This window comes from Oncorhynchus mykiss, chromosome 21 (genome assembly GCF_013265735.2).
Source record: "Oncorhynchus mykiss isolate Arlee chromosome 21, USDA_OmykA_1.1, whole genome shotgun sequence".
In the NCBI taxonomy this organism is placed as follows: Eukaryota; Metazoa; Chordata; class Actinopteri; order Salmoniformes; family Salmonidae; genus Oncorhynchus; species Oncorhynchus mykiss.
In genome coordinates, this window is record NC_048585.1 from 49,573,747 (window position 1) to 49,593,249 (window position 19,503).

Genomic DNA, 19,503 nt, shown 5'->3' on the forward strand with positions numbered 1-19,503 from the left:
GAGAAGACATGATAAGGAATACAATTATAAAATGAGGAATTATGAGGAATAAAATGATCACATAGAAGTGGGTTTTCTTTGGAATTGTTTTATCCAATTCATCTTAAAAGTATTATTTAAGGTAGTAAAGTCCAGAAAAGTCAGCCCACCATTCTCATAAGTGTTCAATTTTCCTAATGTAATGGGTACGGTTTTTCCACAGAAAGTTGAAAAGCATCTGGTCTATCTCCATGCTTATTTTACTGTCAAGATATAAAGATAGAGCGCCTCGTGTTAGTCTAGAGATATCTTCAGCCTTGGTTATTAGGACTCTTCCTTTTAAAGATAAGTCCCTCTGTAGCCATTGATTTAGCTTCTTCATCGTTTTTTTAACAAGAGGGTTCAAATTTAGTAAGCCTCTAGACTTCTGATCCTTTGTAATGGTTATGCCTAAATATGGAAGTTCTTCTTTTACTGGAATACCATAATATGAAGGTGTCACACAATCTTTGACAGCCATGAGTTCACATTTATTAATGTTAAGATATAGACCAGACGCTTTGGAAAAGGATTGTATCACATTAATCGATATGGGAATTTGGTTAGCGTCTTTCAGAAAAAGTGTAGTATCGTCAGCCAGCTATGGAAATACCTTGGACAGGACTATTATTTAAAGAATTTGTAAGAAGTTGGCTGGTTAATAAAAACATGTATGCAGAGATAGGACAACCTTGCCTAATTCCTCGCTTTAACTGAAATCGAGGTGAGGTGCCATATTTCAATTTGATAGAGTTGTTACCATGTGTATAGAGAGTCTTAATAGCCTTACAGAAAAAATCCCCAAAGCCAAGTCTCTGTGTCAAATGCTTTATAAAAATCTAAAAATAATATGAAGCTATCCTCAGTTATTAGGTCTGAGTAGTGAAGTATGTCTAATACTAGTCTGACATTGTTAGAAATATGTCTGTTCCTCATGGAGCCAGACAGTGTTTCATCAATGATTGCATCCAGGACTTCTTTCATTCTTTTTGCAAGTAGTAAGGCTAATATCTTATAGTCATTATTAAGAAGACAAATTGGACGCCAGTTATCGATGAGCAGCACTTCTTTTTTAGGCTTAGGTATCAGTGTTATTAACCCCTGACTCATTGTAGGTTGGAGAACATAGTATTTAATACTCTCTAAAAATACTTCAAATAGGGAGGGAGCTACTTGTTCAGAAAATAATTAGCAAAATTCTGATGTAATTCCATCAACACCTGGTGATTTATTGTTCTTTAGATGTTTGATAGACTCCATAATCTCTTCAACTTGATGGGTTCGTCACACTGTTTAGATTCTATATCACTGATAGAGTGAACATTATTCAGTGAGTCAAAAAACATATCTGTGGATTCATGACAGTATACAATTTTCTGTAAAAATTGATAGAGTATTTAGCGATACATTTTTGGTAATCTGTAATAACACCATCAATGTTTAACTTATGGATAGTTTTATTTGTAGAGTGAAATTTCTCAAGTCTAAAGAAATAGGATGAATTCTGTTCTCCCTCCTCGATCCATTTTTTCCTAGATCTAATAAAGGCTTCTCTGCTTTTAATCTATATATATTATCCAGTTTATTATTTTGTAACTCAATCAGTTCCATCTTCTCCTCCGCCGAGAGGCTGGCCGGGGACCTCTGAGAAAGGGAAGTTATCTTAATGATCACCTTTTCCTCCTCAGCTCTTCTGGTCTTAGCAAGATTACTACCATATTTTCTAAGGTATTTCGACACCTCAAATTTAAAGAGCTCCCAGTTCTTGCAATAAGATTTTTCTTCACAAGCCCTTTCCCAAAAGTGTGAAAGCAGATCTTTAACCTCAAACTTAACTATATCATTATTTAATAACGAGCTATTTAGCTTCCAGTAGGATGCTCTACCAAGGTTAGTATCAAGGGTAAATATTTTGATAACAATGTAAATGGCCCTATGGTCTGTGAGTGGAGGAGTACAAATATTTGTAGTAGCACACTTCACTGTCAATACATTTGGATATAAGCCAAAAATCTGTTAGAAATTGATAAGCAAATAAAAATAAGGCCTTGCGCTTCACAATGTTTTTCGCAACCCCCTAGCATTAAGAGAAACTATAGACAAAGACAAAACAACAAAGATGATATAAAAGTATAAACTGTAGTAGGAAGAGTCAAAAGCGTAGGAACAGTAAACGTAAGCGATAAGGAACCGAGATCTGCACCATTTAAGTCAACTTAAAGTGAAAATAGCTTATTCCATAAACTCTGAGCTAGATGTTATCCGGCTTTTGAAATTCAACTCAACAGAAAATTATGTTCAAGACCAAACCAAGGGTTCTTTGTAGTAAGAGAGACTAAAAACCCTCTTTAGTGTAATCAGGAACTATTCTGAGAAATACAATACAAAATAATAATTTAAATTAAAGGGTACCTACTATTTTAAGTGCATATGAAAACTGATTATAAAAAAATTGAAAAAAAAATGTTTTACATACACATGTTCCTAAGACCTTTTTCACTTGGAAATAAGTATTAATAACTAAATAGAACAATAACCGTGTAAAGTCAGAGCAGACCTGTATGCCCTTTAACTTCTTATGCTATAGGGGACGGTTGCGTCCCACTTGGGCAAAAAAACAGGGAAAATGCAGTGCGGCAAATAAAATAAAAATGATATAAAAATCTAACTTTCATTAAATCACACATGTAAGATACTCAATTAAAGCTACACTCGTGTTGAATCCAGCCAACATGTCAGATTTTAAAAAGGCTTTTCGGCGAAAGCATAAGAAGCTATTATCTATAGCACAATAGAAAGCAAAGAGGGTAGCATATTTCAACCCTGCAGGCGCTACACAAAACGCAGAAATAAAATATAAAACATGCATTACCTTTGACAAGCTTCTTTTGTTGGCACTCCAATATGTCCCATAAACATCACAATTGGTCCTTTTGTTCGATTAATTCCGACCATATATATCCAAATGTCAATGTATAAAGCGCGTTTGATCCAGAAAAAAACAGCTTCCAAAAAACTTAACATCACTACAAAATATTTCAAAAGTTGCCAATAAACTTTGCCAAAATATTTCAAACTACTTTTGTAATACAACTTTAGGTATTTTTAAATGTTAATAATCGATCAAATTGTGGACGGGTGTATCTGTGTTCAATACAGGAAGACAACAAACCAACGCTATTTTTCACGTCTTGTGCACTCTCAACATTCATTGCACAAATTAATAACCTCAACCAAATTCCAAAGACTGGTGACATCCAGTTGAAGCGGTAGGAACTGAAAACAGGTTCCTAAGAAATATAATTTGCCAATGAGAACTCAGTGAACAGACCGAGACCAAAAAATAAATACATTCTGAACGGTTAGTCCTCTGGGTTTTGCCTGCTACATAAGTTCTGTTATACTCACAGACATGATTCAAACAGTTTTAGAAATTTCAGTGTTTTCTATCCAAATATACTAATAATATGCATATCTTATATTCCTGGCATGAGTAGCAGGAAGTTGAAATTGGGCACGCTATTTATCCAAAAGTGAAAATGCTGCCCCCTATACCTTAAGAAGTTAAAACAGTATCTTGGTTACTGTATACATAAAAAATAAAGACAACGTTCAGTCTTCTTCGTAAGTTTGTAAAGAAAATAGGCCTTCTGGTCATACAAGAACAAACTAATAAATTGAGGTACCTGAGTATTCCAAAAAATAGTCACCTGATGCTTGTTAGGTAACGTTAATCAATACAAGGAAAATGAGAATAAAATGGCCGAAACCATAAATCTGTTCCTTCTGGTGAGATTTTGGGGAGGAATATGGATTTCTGAACCATTGATGAAGCCTCGTCCTCCGACGAAGTAAGCAGCCTTTCCCTCATTTTGTGCTATCTTGATCGTTGGCCACAACTTGTTCCTTCTTTCTAAGTCCTCTGGGCTGAGATGCTCAGCGAAACGCATACCATGGCTCTGAAGGAAGGCGTTCTTCCTAGCAGCTTTCCAGACAGCATCCCTGTAGAATCTGGCAGTGAAGAGGATGATGATACCGCTAGGTCTTGAATCGTTTTGCTGTTGCTTCTTGCCGAGGCGATGCACAACGTCGATGGTATCACCAACTTTGTTCTACTCTGCAGGCATAACTTCTTGGCAGATGTGGATAGCATCTCATTTTCCACCTCTGGCACACCGTAGAGTCTCAGGTTCCATCTTCTTGTGTATTGCTCCAGGTCAGTGAGATGTCTATGGTAGACATTGTTATTATTTTCCACACTTTTTTCAACTTTTGCCACTCTCATTTTCACATCCTTGATTTCACCACATGCAAACTCCAGTCTTTATCAAGCCTTTGATAACCATGGTGTTTCCGCCTACCATTTTCTCAGTGGCGTCAGACCTGGAGTTGATGAGTAAGGAGAGGGTAGCCACGATGTCAGAGTTCATGTTGGGTTTTTTGGAGGGTAGAGGTTTGCATGGAGTAACCGGTAAAGAGGGGAATTTGTCATCTTCAACAGCATTTGAAAGCATGCTATTATCCATAGGGCAAGCGCAGTTATGGCAGTTGTCAATAAGCACGTTTCTCTCTTGTTGATTAGCAATAGAACTGGTAGCTTCTTCCTTTCTTTTTTTGTCACGACTTTGCATGGACAATAAATTATCCAATTCTTATTCCAGTCACAGGAAGGTTCTTATATCTCGAACAAATAAAAACAGTAATAGTAATGACTGTAAACTTGTTTTTTTCACAATCTTTCTAAAGTTTGGTGCGGAGCTCTGTAAAAAAAGTGTCTGTTCAAGCCGCCACCATGGCCTCCTTCCTTTAGCCGGCCGGGATGTCCTTGTCACACCGGGCTCTAGTGACTCCCGTGGCGAGCCGGAAGCATGCACGGTCACCAAGGTGTAAGGTGTGGCTGGCTTCCAGTGTGTCAAGAAGCAGTGCGGCTCGGGTCATGTTTCGGAAGGGTCATGTTTCGGAAGACGCATGGCTCTCGACCTTCACCTCTCCCGAGTCCGTACGGGAGTTGCAGTGATGGGTCAAGACTGTAACTACCAAGTGCGGAGAAAAAGGGGTAAACGGTGTCTAGTAGTACAATCAAGCTGTTTCCAAAGTTTACTGTTGAGTATATTCAACCCTAGCTAAAAGCCTATAGGCCTATTTATTAAAAAGTTCACCACTTTAAGTTCGAAATTGTAGTGAGAACATTGTCATGTTTAATTTTTATTTATTTTATTTAACCTTTATTTACTAGGCAAGTCAGTTTTACAGTTCTTATTTACAATGATGGCCTACCAAAAGGCAAAATACCTCATGCGGGGACGGGGATTAAACATTTTAAATAAATAACATAAATATAGGACAAAACACATCACAACGAGACAACACAACACTTGTTGTGAGAGACCTAAGACCACATAGCAAGGCAGCAACACATAACACAGCATGGTAGCAACAGAACATAACATGGTGCAAACATTATTGGGCACAGACAACAGCACAAAGGGCAAGAAGGTAGAGACAATACATTTAAGGGGTGCTTCATGATTGTGATTCCAGAACAAAAACGTTTAAATGTCAGTGCTTAGGAACTACAATGGTTCGAATACACCTACGCTTTCTGTGAAGAACTACAACTCCCTGTTCCACATTGCATCTGGTCCAGCGGCAGTGACCGGAAATGACTCCGAAGTTGTAACCCCTTCTTTGGTTTGTTTTAGACAATGTACACTAATGGATACAATTATTTTTAGCCACAGCTTTTTAAACCAAACTGTAGATTGAAATGCATGCTATTCATTTTGTACTATGCCCTTCCATCTAAGATGTAAGCCTAACTTATCGCTTCTTGCATGTTGAATGTAGGCCCTAAATCCTTTGTTGCTAAATCTATTTTTGGACGGTTAAATGGTGCAGGAGGCAGGCAGGATCACGTGCAGAAGTTATTTATTTAAAAAAAAATGACAATTTAGATGTTCAAATGACAATATTTACAAAATAATCTAAATTTATATTTACAAACACCCTAACAGGTCAATGATAATACAATACTTGAAGCGAACCTGTCGATTCCATTAGACTCAGGTTGGGGTATACCAGGCTCACGTCAGGTTCTCCTCACCGTCACATAAATGGTAAATGACACGCAAGAATGGCCTATATATTACATCTAACAATTCAACAGAAATGTACAGAATGCTTCCTTTAACCCAAAAATAACAATAAAACATGCAGTTACATTTAACACAGCATGTCAATCACAGTCACCTGAATGGTGTGATTGGTATGATTTCCATCTAACCGGGTGGGCTAAGCGACCACCTGGCATCACAGGTGACAGTAGTTCTACTACCCTCTGTCAGAATTCCTGGTGACTCGGAGGTCGGCTTTTCATTGTGGTTGATCTGGTGCTGGATGTGTGGCTTTATACCAGAAAGAGGACAATGTTTTGTTCCTACTGCATACTAGTTTGTTTACTCTACACCAGCTGTTGCAGGTGGGCGGGAAAGTCTGGGTGTGTCAAAAAAATGGCAGTTTTATATTGCTCTTTGAGAGGTGCATTAACATTTTAGGGTGGTTAATAGAAAACTGTTGCTGATCAACACTACATTTGTAACCGTCACAGTTCTATCCACGAGAGCATCACAGCTCCTCCATTGATAGATCACAGATTTAAGAAATACAATCCTGTTTCAATGTACTCTTGGGCAGACTTCATATCAAGCAAAACAGATAAAATAGGATGTCAATACTTTGATCCAGACATCCCTGAAATCTCATACAGATATTTATATTAATACAAATCCTGTATACCTTAACTGAAGTAAAAAAGTAACCACTAATTTTTATCAAAGCTTTGTGTGTACTGTATTTTCATATGAACAACCATAATATGTAGGCTATAACCATGTAAGATTCGTAAAAATCATATGGTTTAGATCTGTGAAGATATAGAATATAAAATGTTCTTAAAACAGTTAAGATCAGTGGCTCTACCTACAAAAGTCAAAAGTACTACAATAGGTCATATTGCATCACTTCACATGACAATTTACATTTCAGAACCATGAGCTTAGATCTTTCTGAAATACGTTTTTCAGCCCAGGCCTTGAATTCCAGCCCTTTTTCTTGGCCAACATGTAGACACATCCAAAGAGATCAGGGAGCATCTTCATTAGGTCAACCAATTCTAAATCCTCAGCACTGCAGAAGGAGAAACAAACTCAGCCACCTTCAAATGGTAAGACAGTGAAACGTTTTAGTACGGGGGAAAACAGTCTTACGTACTAGTGCTCATGGAGGTTGCGTATGAAGCGTAGTAACCCCAACATGTTCTCAGGGTAGGGCTGTTTGCCATCCATCTTTATCGTCAATTCAGAGGACAGCTGTGATCACAAAACAATCTGTAAATTGTGTAGCCTCTGAGCTTTCTACACTCTGCCAGGGGAGAGGGTATTCACGCTTTTAATACACATGTACATACATTTAATAAAATGACAACTGGTTCACCTTGGATCTCCACTGACAGGTTGTCTCCGTAGCACTTTTAGAAGCTCTTGGGCAGCATCACGACACTTCCCAACCTCTCATTCCCAACTCTCCTGGAAAACAACAATGTACAGTAGAAGTGTCTAGTCATACATTCATGTACTCAGTTTAATGCATATACTTAAGCATTGTCTCTCATTTTGCCCAAGCATCCTATGCATCTGAATATTATAAACTAATTATTTTCATTATGCACGTTACAGTATTATCATTGTGTTATAATTGTGTCACTGTCAATCATTGTGTCACTCTTACTGGAATCCTGATCCATAAATGTTTTGTCCTTATCTCCTTATGTTTAGCTTTAGTTTGTGTGTTTAATGCAAGGTGGTTAATTGTTATTTTCATTACACAGTGCCATACTAATAAAACAACTTTTCAATTGACAAGGATTTTCACCTGTGGTTTCCAGGAGGGATGATTCAGGGTCTCCACTGTAGTTTTAATTTTTCATCCATGCAAAGTGATCCTCCAGTGACCAGATATTGTGCTAAAAGCTGTCATCCTCCTCCCTGATGCAGATGAGATTGAATGCACTCCGCAGGTCCAATTTGGTTAAAAAATTTAAAAAGTTAAACTGAGCCCCGCAGAGCTCTTTAATGGCTGCCGGCAACAATGGGAGAGGGTAACGGTACTTGGTGATGTCATCGAGTCCTCTAATCAATACATAGGCGTAAACCTCCATCCTTGGCCACAAAGAATTAACCTGCGGACCCTGTAGAAGTGGACGTGCGGATGAAACCTTGTTGGAGCGCCTCATGAATGTACTCTTCGATGGCCTGGGTTTCAGCCACCGACAGAGGGTAGATGCATCTGCATGGGGGCGCAGTGAGTAGTTTGATGTGTCTGATGGTCCCGGAACCTAATTACTGATTATCGAGGGCTTGAACCAGGAAAGGCGAGGAGAGCGGGTATTAGTTGAAGTTGAGGCAAGGGTCAGGTCAATAAAGTTCCCTGCAGCACAGGAATCCACCATTGCTGTAGAAACAGTACATGAGGGACAGTCAAATAGTACAATCACCACCAAAAAGATTTTTGCAGAAAGGGATGAGGGGATACACACATCTGCCCCAGGAAGTAAGAGATCAAGTGACCATCCCTCTACACTTGTGGATCCCGAGTTGGGCCGTATCGGACAATGCTGGAGCAGGTGCCCACAATAGAGACAGAGCCCCAGCTATCGCCACCTGCATTGCTCCACTGCGGGGAGGCAAGTGACCCCTACCCCCATGGGTTCAGGCTCTGATCCAAAGTGTTCACTGAGGGAGAGAAGTGATGAGTACCAATGCTCCCGAAAAAAGGTTATCCAACTGGATGGCCATCACAATGAGTGATATCAAGCAGAAGTTGTCCTCGATAGGCCAGTCCCGTCTGAACCTCTTCGCACAGTCAGGCCACTGGATGTTGCTACTGTCCAGATGGTGAGTGCGTACTCAGCAGCCGTCTGGTCCTCCGTAGTTGGAGTAGGCACTCACCCCGCTCTGCCCTCCAGTGGATGATCAAAGATACCTCTGAACCGAGCCATGAACCCTGCATACGAATCCAGCTCCTCTCCCAGACATCTATGGCCCATTCCAATGCCCACCCAGTCAGCAGAGAAATAACCGTGGCAACCTTGGACCTCTCGGCAGTAAGAGTTCCCATCTGGTGCGAAAAGTAGAATACTGTAGTCAGAAGCCACAGCATTTACATGGGGTGCTGTCATATTGATCCAGGAGGGACATCGCTGACCTGCGCAGTTAGCTGAATGGGCTGGTGGTAGAGTATCCTCCACTAGTTGAAGGCAACTCCTCTCAGGTATGTTCAAGACATTGAACACTGCAAAGAGCCTCTTCCATAGCTGTCCTCAGTTTTGCCCGCTGGTCATGGTGATTACAAAGTAGGTATCCCTGCTTGTCGACCATCTGCTGCTTCCATTTTGTGAAGCAGTATTCTGTAACCTAGATGCTGGGAGTCAAGGGGGTAAGTTGAATAGCGCAAGTACCATAGACAAATACAGCATAGCATCTCAACATGAACAAAATAATACAATACTGCCCAGGGAAAGAACCTAAGGGAGTGCCAGATAAAGGGGAGGTAATACGTGAGATAATGGAGTACAGGTGTGCGTAGTGATAAATGCCAGGTGCGCGTAATGATGGTTCCCAGGACCGGTGGTTAGTAAACCAACGACGTCGAACACTGGAGGGGAGAAGCAAGAGTAGACGTGAGAAAGGTAGAGGAGATGAGACAGAATCAAATGCTCTCTGTGGTAAACAGTAGCAGTGGTTTATGAAGCCAAAGTGGCTATAAGTTCTAAGTAAAAGACGCAAAAACAAACCTTAAGAAAGGGAAGCATATAAAAGTACACATAGAACAAATCTACTGCTTTTAGACTGGCTTTCAACAAGAATGACAGATCTATAACTCACAGTTGTATGTGAAATTGGTGAGGTTGCCCAACACATTACATATTGCAACCAGTGGCGATTTTAGCATGTAAATCTTGGTGGGATGCATGCCAGCAACGCCAGTACAGAGCACAACATTAAACAAAACATGAATTGCACTATAACAGTGACAAACTGTGCCCAGAAACGGTACATAAAGCTGTCCCAACAACAGAGTCCCAACAGCAGTCCCAACACTTTACCACTGATACACCAGGGTATCAGTGGAGCCTTGTCTGGCAGTGAAACAGTTCATTCAGCCTCATTTACTTATTTAAAAAAAAATATAGCTGATATGGCTGACTCGTTTAAACAAATGTGGTTTCTACTGACAATTGAGATGTACAAACTTATGGCATAAGGGGACAACAAGCAGATAAGAGGCAATCCGTGATTTCGACTAAGACATTAATGAGCGAGCTAAGATGGGCATAGCCAATATAACTATTTGTTCAGCACTTTTAAAATGTATGTCGTGGAAATATTTGGTCAATCATATTTCACCAATACCGGAGCATGTGAGTTCAAATATATATAACATAATAAATGCAGAGCTGGATCAGGAATACAACTGCCTTCCAATCTTGGCACAGACTTCTTATGCATTTGTCTCTCATCAGGGTCTTCATTGATCATCCACTCAATGAGGTCTTTTGCCACCTCGTCTGCCACATGTTCTAGTGTGTAAGTCCCCTTGATTATGTTTCGATTCTGTTCAAGTTCCTCACCAAGTGGACCTTCAAAGGGGTGGTGTCCACCAGAAAGGACGTAGTATACCAACATCCCAGCCACCTGAAATTACAACAATCATTCAGTCCATCGCTCTACAAACAGGAAATAATCTTTATTCTATCTTCACGTTGCTCAACCTGTATATCAGAGCTCCTCTTATATCCAGAGCCTTGTTTGTCTAACGTCTCCTTGGCCATCCAGCATTTTGTTCCCGCAGGGACTGTGTATCGAGTTGTTTGTTCCACTGTCAATCTGCGACTTATGCCAAAATCTGCCAATTTTGCATTTCCATTGATATCTGTTAAGGATAAATAATATCACAATATCATGCTTTTCATAATTATATGTACTAGAAAATGACTTTAAAATACTCCCATGCAATTTCTTAACACATAATGGTGAAAAACATATATTAGATTTAGAGTGAAAGGCTTAACTGTGCGATACTATAGTATCTCTCACCTATCAAAACATTCTGAGGTTTGATATCCCGATGAAGGACTTTGGTAGTTGGACCATGAAAGACACTTAAACTGCGGAGCACCTCTTGAGTGATTTTCATCAGGGCAGGAGTGTCGTCCTTGGACAGGTGTGTATTAATGTACTCATCCAGAGTGTATTCACAGAGCTGAAGAGCAAGATAACCAAAGAAACTGTCTTCTGCAAAGTCCATGTATCTTACAATACCGCTACTGTCAAGCTCTGGAAGACGTAAAAACCCTTCCTCACTCTTGAGAAACTGATAGTTTGAACTGATCATTCTCTTTATGGCTACTTCAGTGCCATCATCCCTCAGGCCCAAGAAGTTCCATCACTTCTCTTTGCTATGTGAAAGTAATTATCATCATATATAAGAGTGAGGTTTCCTACTTTATAAACTTTACTTTCTTCCACGTTGGCAAGCTTCTCTAACTGTGTCTCCCACCGCTTGCTGACTTTGTGCCATTTGCGCTGTAATGGGGATGTGTCAGTGGTGGGGTGGAACGGCTTGACACTAGAACACTCATCAAGGCCAGATTCCTCAACAGCAGTAGATTAAGTATTACAGGTTCCAGTACTTTCTTTGTCTTTTGACATGTCTTGCTTCTCTTTCTTCTTCTTCTCCTTCTTCTTCTTCTTCTTCTTGACTTCTGAGAAAATGCCATCTTTGTAATCTTCACTTGCTGAGTTAGAAACAATAAATTGTCTCTTTAAAGACATGTTTAGATTACTCAGTTTTTGTTTCAGGTTTTTGTCCATCCCCATTCTTACTGAATTAAGCAATTCCTCAGACTCCCAGTGATGTAATGATATTAGGGACACAATGAAATGAAAGCAATCTGCAAGCAGCCCATAGGTGTAGACCTTGATGTTCAAGGTGTGCTCTTTCTACAAAAAAGGGACAATACCTTTGCATAATATTGTAAGGAAGGACTTGCTCCAGCCATCTTTGTCTTTTGTCTTCTGTATGATTACATACAGTGTTGTAACAATTAACAGCAACTGTTGTACATCAGCATTTAGTTTCTCACTAGAAAGCAGCTCCACTAGTTTAGGAATTATGGTAAGTGATACCTTGTTGGGTATTTCTGTCATTGTGCACACTACTGAATGCAAGTTTCTTGACTTCAGGATCCCCTGAGAAATTCTAGACAGACGTGTGCTTGCATCTTTGTCAAGAGAATTATGTTCTCAGTGTTCATTTTATTTATTTATTTATTTTACCTTTATTTAACCAGGTAGGCAAGTTGAGAACAAGTTCTCATTTACAATTGCGACCTGGCCAAGATAAAGCAAAGCAGTTCGACAGATACAACAACACAGAGTTACACATGGAGTAAAACAAACATACAGTCAATAATAAAGTATAAACAAGTCTATATACAATGTGAGCAAATGAGGTGAGAAGGGAGGTAAAGGCAAAAAAGGCCTTGGTGGCAAGGTAAATACAATATAGCAAGTAAAACACTGGAATGGTAGTTTTGCAATGGAAGAATGTGCAAAGTAGAAATAAAAATAATGGGGTGCAAAGGAGCAAAATAAATAAATAAATTAAATACAGTTGGGAAAGAGGTAGTTGATAGGGCTAAATTATATGTGGGCTATGTACAGGTGCAGTAATCTGTGAGCTGCTCTGACAGTTGGTGCTTAAAGCTAGTGAGGGAGATAAGTGTTTCCAGTTTCAGAGATTTTTGTAGTTCGTTCCAGTCATTGGCAGCAGAGAACTGGAAAGAGAGACGGCCAAAGAAAGAATTGGTTTTGGGGGTGACTAGAGAGATATACCTGCTGGAGCGTGTGCTACAGGTGGGAGATGCTATGGTGACCAGCGAGCTGAGATAAGGGGGGACTTTACCTAGCAGGGTCTTGTAGATGACATGGAGCCAGTGGGTTTGGCGACGAGTATGAAGCGAGGGCCAGCCAACGAGAGCGTACAGGTCGCAATGGTGGGTAGTATATGGGGCTTTGGTGACAAAACGGATTGCACTGTGATAGACTGCATCCAGTTTGTTGAGTAGGGTATTGGAGGCTATTTTGTAAATTACATCGCCAAAGTCGAGGATTGGTAGGATGGTCAGTTTTACAAGGGTATGTTTGGCAGCATGAGTGAAGGATGCTTTGTTGCGAAATAGGAAGCCAATTCTAGATTTAACTTTGGATTGGAGATGTTTGATATGGGTCTGGAAGGAGAGTTTACAGTCGAACCAGACACCTAAGTATTTGTAGTTGTCCACGTATTCTAAGTCAGAGCCGTCCAGAGTAGTGATGTTGGACAGGCGGGTAGGTGCAGGTAGTGATCGGTTGAAGAGCATGCATTTAGTTTTACTTGTATTTAAGAGCAGTTGGAGGCCACGGAAGGAGAGTTGTATGGCATTGAAGCTTGCCTGGAGGGTTGTTAACACAGTGTCCAAAGAAGGGCCGGAAGTATACAGAATGGTGTCGTCTGCGTAGAGGTGGATCAGAGACTCACCAGCAGCAAGAGCGACCTCATTGATGTATACAGAGAAGAGAGTCGGTCCAAGAATTGAACCCTGTGGCACCCCCATAGAGACTGCCAGAGGTCCGGACAACAGACCCTCAGATTTGACACACTGAACTCTATCAGAGAAGTAGTTGGTGAACCAGGCGAGGCAATCATTTGAGAAACCAAGGCTGTTGAGTCTGCCGATGAGGATGTGGTGATTGACAGAGTCGAAAGCCTTGGCCAGATCAATGAATACGGCTGCACAGTAATGTTTCTTATCGATGGCGGTTAAGATATCGTTTAGGACCTTGAGCGTGGCTGAGGTGCACCCATGACCAGCTCTGAAACCAGATTGCATAGCAGAGAAGGTATGGTGAGATTCAAAATGGTCGGTAATCTGTTTGTTGACTTGGCTTTCGAAGACCTTAGAAAGGCATGGTAGGATAGATATAGGTCTGTAGCAGTTTGGGTCAAGAGTGTCCCCCCCTTTGAAGAGGGGGATGACCGCAGCTGCTTTCCAATCTTTGGGAATCTCAGACGACACGAAAGAGAGGTTGAACAGGCTAGTAATAGGGGTGGCAACAATTTCGGCAGATAATTTTAGAAAGAAAGGGTCCAGATTGTCTAGCCCGGCTGATTTGTAAGGGTCCAGATTTTGCAGCTCTTTCAGAACATCAGCTGAATGGATTTGGGAGAAGGAGAAATGGGGAAGGCTTGGGCGAGTTGCTGTTGGGGGTGCAGTGCTGTTGACAGGGGTAGGAGTAGCCAGGTGGAAAGCATGGCCAGCAGTAGAAAAATGCTTATTGAAATGTTCAATTATGGTGGATTTATCAGTGGTGACAGTGTTTCCTATCTTCAGTGCAGTGGGCAGCTGGGAGGAGGTGTTCTTATTCTCCATGGACTTTACAGTGTCCCAGAACTTTTTTGAGTTAGTGTTGCAAGAAGCAAATTTCTGCTTGAAAAAGCTAGCCTTGGCTTTTCTAACTGCCTGTGTATAATGGTTTCTAGCTTCCCTGAACAGCTGCATATCACGGGGGCTGTTCGATGCTAATGCAGAACGCCATAGGATGTTTTTGTGTTGATTAAGGGCAGTCAGGTCTGGGGAGAACCAAGGGCTATATCTGTTCCTGGTTCTAAATTTCTTGAATGGGGCATGTTTATTTAAGATGGTTAGGAAGGCATTTTAAAAAAATATCCAGGCATCCTCTACTGACGGGATGAGGTCAATATCCTTCCAGGATACCCCGGCCAGGTCGATTAGAAAGGCCTGCTCGCTGAAGTGTTTCAGGGAGCGTTTTACAGTGATGAGAGGAGGTCGTTTGACCGCTGACCCATTACGGATGCAGGCAATGAGGCAGTGATCGCTGAGATCTTGGTTGAAGACAGCAGAGGTGTATTTAGAGGGGAAGTTGGTTAGGATGATATCTATGAGGGTGCCCGTGTTTAAGGCTTTGGGGAGGTACCTGGTAGGTTCATTGATAATTTGTGTGAGATTGAGGGCATCAAGTTTAGATTGTAGGATGGCTGGGGTGTTAAGCATGTTCCAGTTTAGGTCGCCTAGCAGCACGAGCTCTGAAGATAGATGGGGGGCAATCAGTTCACATATGGTGTCCAGAGCACAGCTGGGGGCAGAGGGTGGTCGATAGCAGGCGGCAACGGTGAGAGACTTGTTTTTAGAAAGGTGGATTTTTAAAAGTAGAAGTTAAAATTGTTTGGGTACAGACCTGGATAGTAGGACAGAACTCTGCAGGCTATCTTTGCAGTAGATTGCAACACCGCCCCCTTTGGCAGTTCTATCTTGTCTGAAAATGTTGTAGTTTGGAATTAAAATGTCTGAATTTTTGGTGGTCTTCCTAAGCCAGGATTCAGACACAGCTAGAACATCCGGGTTGGCAGAGTGTGCTAAAGCAGTGAATAGAACAAACTTAGGGAGGAGGCTTCTAATGTTAACATGCATGAAACCAAGGCTATTACGGTTACAGAAGTCGTCAAAAGAGAGCGCCTGGGGAATAGGAGTGGAGCTAGGCACTGCAGGGCCTGGATTCACCTCTACATCGCCAGAGGAACATAGGAGGAGTAGAATAAGGGTGCGACTAAAAGCAATAAGAATTGGTCGTCTAGAACGTCTGGAACAGAGAGTAAAAGGAGGTTTCTGGGGGCGATAAAATAGCATCAAGGTATAATGTACAGACAAAGGTAAGGTAGGATGTGAATACAGTGGAGGTAAACCTAGGTATTGAGTGATGAAGAGAGAGATATTGTCTCTAGAAACATCATTGAAACCAGGAGATGTCATTGCATGTGTGGGTGGTGGAACTAATAGGTTGGATAAGGTATAGTGAGCAGGACTAGAGGCTCTACAGTGAAATAAGCCAATAAACACTAACCAGAACAGCAATGGACAAGACATATTGACATTAAGGAGAGGCATGCTTAGTCGAGTGATCAAAAGGGTCCAGTGAGTGGAGAGGTTGGTTTAGGGTCACGGCGATTTAGACAGCTAGCCAAGCCAACCGGTAGCAAGCTAGCATAGGATGGAGTCTGTTGTTAGCCACCTCTTGCGTTCGGTCAGTAGATTAGTGGGGTTCCGTGTGGTAGAGGGGATTAATCCAAATCACACAACAACAACAAAAATAAGAACAATAGATATAGTTATAGAGGCCCGAGAAGAAAACATAATAATTCAAATAAATAAATTGTCCGATTGTCTATACAGATAGCAGCCGGAAAGACAGCTAACGGTTAGCGGGCCGCAGATGGGCGTTCCGGTAACGTCGCGACAGAGGAGCCAGCCGGATCTCCTTCAGGTAGATAACGTCGGCAGTCCGGTTGTGAAGGCCCGGTGGGGCTCCGCGTAGGCAGTGAAACGGGTCCGGATAGGTGACTGCAGCCCAGGAGTGAATGATGGAACTCAGGCGTGATTGACGGAGCTGGCTAGCACCGGAACAATCGATGTTTGCTCCGGAATCGACGAAAGCCGATTGTCACACGGATAGCAGCTAGCTAGCTGTGAGATCCGGGTATGAATGTCCAGAGAGCAGTTGAAATCCAGGGACATGGAGAGAAAAATTGGTCCGGTATGTTCCGTTCCGAGCCGCGCTGCGCCGTACAAAACTGGCGATAGATTTTCGATAGATTTTCGAGCTAAAGGACAGCCGATGACCACAAACCGTGGTTAGCTTCTGATTAGCTTCTGGGCTAGCTCCTGGCTAGCTTCTGGCTAGTTTCTGGCCAGCCTCCTGGAGTTTCTGGCTAGCTTCCTGAAGGATTGCAGATCTGAGGTAAATAATACTTTTTTATAAATATAAATTGGTGAGGCTGGTTGCAGGAGAGTGTTTAGAAGATGAGTTGATGGAAAATAAAAATAAAATGTATGTGAAAAAAGTTGTAAATATATATATATACAGGACACGACAAGACGAGGACAAAAGACGTCTGAACTGCTATGCGATCTTGGATCGAAAATCGGCTGCACAGTAATCATAAACCCAATTGAATTGATTACTCAGCCTGATACCCAGAATTTGTAGGAAACTGGTTGGAATGAATCAGACGGAGGCCCAGCTACAATGGTCAGGAATGTTTATTTAGAGAGCTCTCCCTATCATTTCCGATACATTGGTTTATATACCTCACATTTCGTCATAAATGTCCCTCCTCCTCTCAGATACAATGTCAACATAGTTAACAAGTCTTCTCCTACTCATATGTTGTCTGCCACCTGTTAAACAATCTACTACAAGCCCAAGGTCTCTCCCCTCCCTGGGTGGGGACAGAATGTCCTGTAAGCAACACAGTGTTCCAGCTTGTCTGATGATAGCTCCATTTGTTTCTCACTTACACCCTGCTTACATACTAAAAAGGAACAGAAAGTCCTTGTTCTAATTCTTGACTAAAACTACACACATCAGATTTAGTTTAATGATTCTAATACGTTTCATACAATCATACAGTGACAGGGTAGTATTCTGTTAGTTATAGTTCTACGTTAAATGTACACATCATTTAGTCATTATTCATAAAATTCATAACAATCTTCAAGACAGATATCTAGTTTATTAGAGTCCCTCAGCCATTAAATGCTTCTCTGGCGTTATTCCTCATTGTCAAAACACAAATCAATCATAGTAAATGTTTTTTGAGGGTTCTCCTCTAGTAGGTGTTTGTCAAAGCAGTCAAACATCTCAGTTGGGGATTTCTGCTGTACTATACTGAGTTGAAAATCTACGAAAGGTAGAATTATGGAAAACAACGTATCTTTTGGTGACACGTGATGAATTATTTTGACTAGATTTGTTTTAATATGCTCATCATTAGGCTGTATAACAGGTCTTATTTGCGCAAGAGCACCAGCATGAATAAGTATCCTCACAATATCCTCTCTATCATCCTCCACTGCAATGTCAAGTGGTGTAAGCCCAAGTGGGCCTAGGGCATTTAGTTCAGCTTTTGCTACGATCAGTCTCCTCACTGTATTGACAGATGCTTTGGACATTAAGGCATAATGCAGAGGAGTCCAAAGATTGGATGATGGTTGGTTGGGGTTAACACCCTCTTGTTGAAGGTGCGTACATATTTCTTCATTTGCAGACGCAACAGCAGAATGTACTGTATTAAGGGATTTGTCGGCTGTGGTGGTAGTGGGGGTGGAGCTGGGTTCAGCAGTGTTGCCTGCAGGGAGTCTTTTAAATCAAATGTGTGTGCCATAACTACTCATCGGCCATGAATTATATCAATGTAGAGATATCTCCGGAAGAAAATCTGAACTGTAAAGCTTACAGGGAAACAATGATATTTCTGAATACATTGTTAGAACATAATACGAATGTGAATAATAAAATGTAAATCCAAGGCAGAGTTTATCAGACAAATGCTGATTATTTTACCTTATGCTAGCTATTACTGCCATCACAGTTTGACAGCTTAGGTCAGGTGCATACCAAATAACTTTATTCTCTTCCAAGGGTGGCATGGTTTAATAATTAAACCGGGTATTACTGCAGTTTGTGACATTACAGTTGACACCAGAACATCAGTGCTCATAACATGTACTTTTCTGATACACAAAAAAATACAATGTTTTTAGTAAAGATTATGACGTGATTGTGTAAAATGTAGGATTTGTATTTATTCACTTAATAACTCGCTTGATAATCAAGAAGTTGGAAAACAAGTTACAGTCACAACAATGTCATCTCCTGAAATATAAACACGTGTTAATGTAAGTATTGCACGTCAGTCTTCTTTCCAATAAAGACATGCAATTGCATTAATAAGGCTATTCTAGTCACTTACCTCGCTCTCTCACTATTACTGCTATAATCTACAACTTGGAAAGAACAACATTCACTGCAATTTACCCCAAAAATCTACCTTACAACCTTACATTTCTCTTAAAGCACCTCTAAAAGTACTTTGTGGTTAAAAAAACAACTCCTCTTTCAAGCTATAGCTCCACTATAGTGTCCACTCTACTGATGAGGAACAGACATCAAGTATCAGTTCTTCCTGATACCCAACTCTTGGTATGGCAGGTAACTTGAGCGCTCTAGCCAACACCTCTGGTCGTTCCAGGAAATTAGTGCCCTTTGCGTCCCGTTGGTGTTTTAAGTAGAAATAGTGCACCAATATTGAATTTGAAAAGCCCGTTATATTAAATGACGTGCCTTTTACTGTAGACAACATGGAGAATTCAATCAATCAGATGTTTAATTTCAGTAGACTTGCTAAAGTGCCAAAATTAAGCATTTTTACATGTCACAAGCCGATACACAATTTTTTTTACATGTCACAAGCCGACAGCTCTGGCCCATGTAGCCTATATTTTAGACAACCACACTGAATCACAAACGT

The 19,503-nt window shown here is 40.9% G+C and overlaps 1 protein-coding gene and 1 long non-coding RNA gene across 2 annotated transcripts; both read right to left on the reverse strand.

The window, feature by feature from the left end:
- Positions 1-5,929: 5,929 nt before the first annotated feature.
- On the reverse strand, positions 5,930-9,581 carry LOC110500622. The gene is made up of 4 exons (XR_002470134.2): positions 7,948-9,581; positions 7,510-7,601; positions 7,288-7,385; positions 5,930-7,203 (listed from the first exon to the last, which is right to left on the reverse strand). It is a non-coding gene; the product is annotated as an uncharacterized LOC110500622 (long non-coding RNA).
- Positions 9,582-9,705: 124 nt separating this feature from the next.
- LOC110500879 (serine/threonine-protein kinase/endoribonuclease ire-1-like) lies at positions 9,706-11,453 on the reverse strand. The gene is made up of 4 exons (XM_021578399.2): positions 11,172-11,453; positions 10,847-11,007; positions 10,569-10,769; positions 9,706-9,729 (listed from the first exon to the last, which is right to left on the reverse strand). Exons 1-4 carry the CDS (start codon positions 11,380-11,382, stop codon positions 9,706-9,708), a joined length of 597 nt encoding a protein of 198 aa, XP_021434074.2. The 5' UTR covers positions 11,383-11,453.
- Between the last annotated feature and the right edge of the window lie 8,050 nt (positions 11,454-19,503).

Excerpts from the sequence above, each read along its gene's own strand:
- LOC110500879 (XM_021578399.2), bottom strand. The coding sequence starts at position 11,382 with ATGGACTTTGCAGAAGACAGTTTCTTTGGTTATCTTGCTCTTCAGCTC. Across the intron at positions 11,008-11,171 it reads ACCTCAGAATGTTTTGATAG|ATATCAATGGAAATGCAAAA; the intron begins GTGAGAGATACT and ends TATCCTTAACAG. Across the intron at positions 10,770-10,846 it reads AGAGGAGCTCTGATATACAG|GTGGCTGGGATGTTGGTATA; the intron begins GTTGAGCAACGT and ends TTGTAATTTCAG.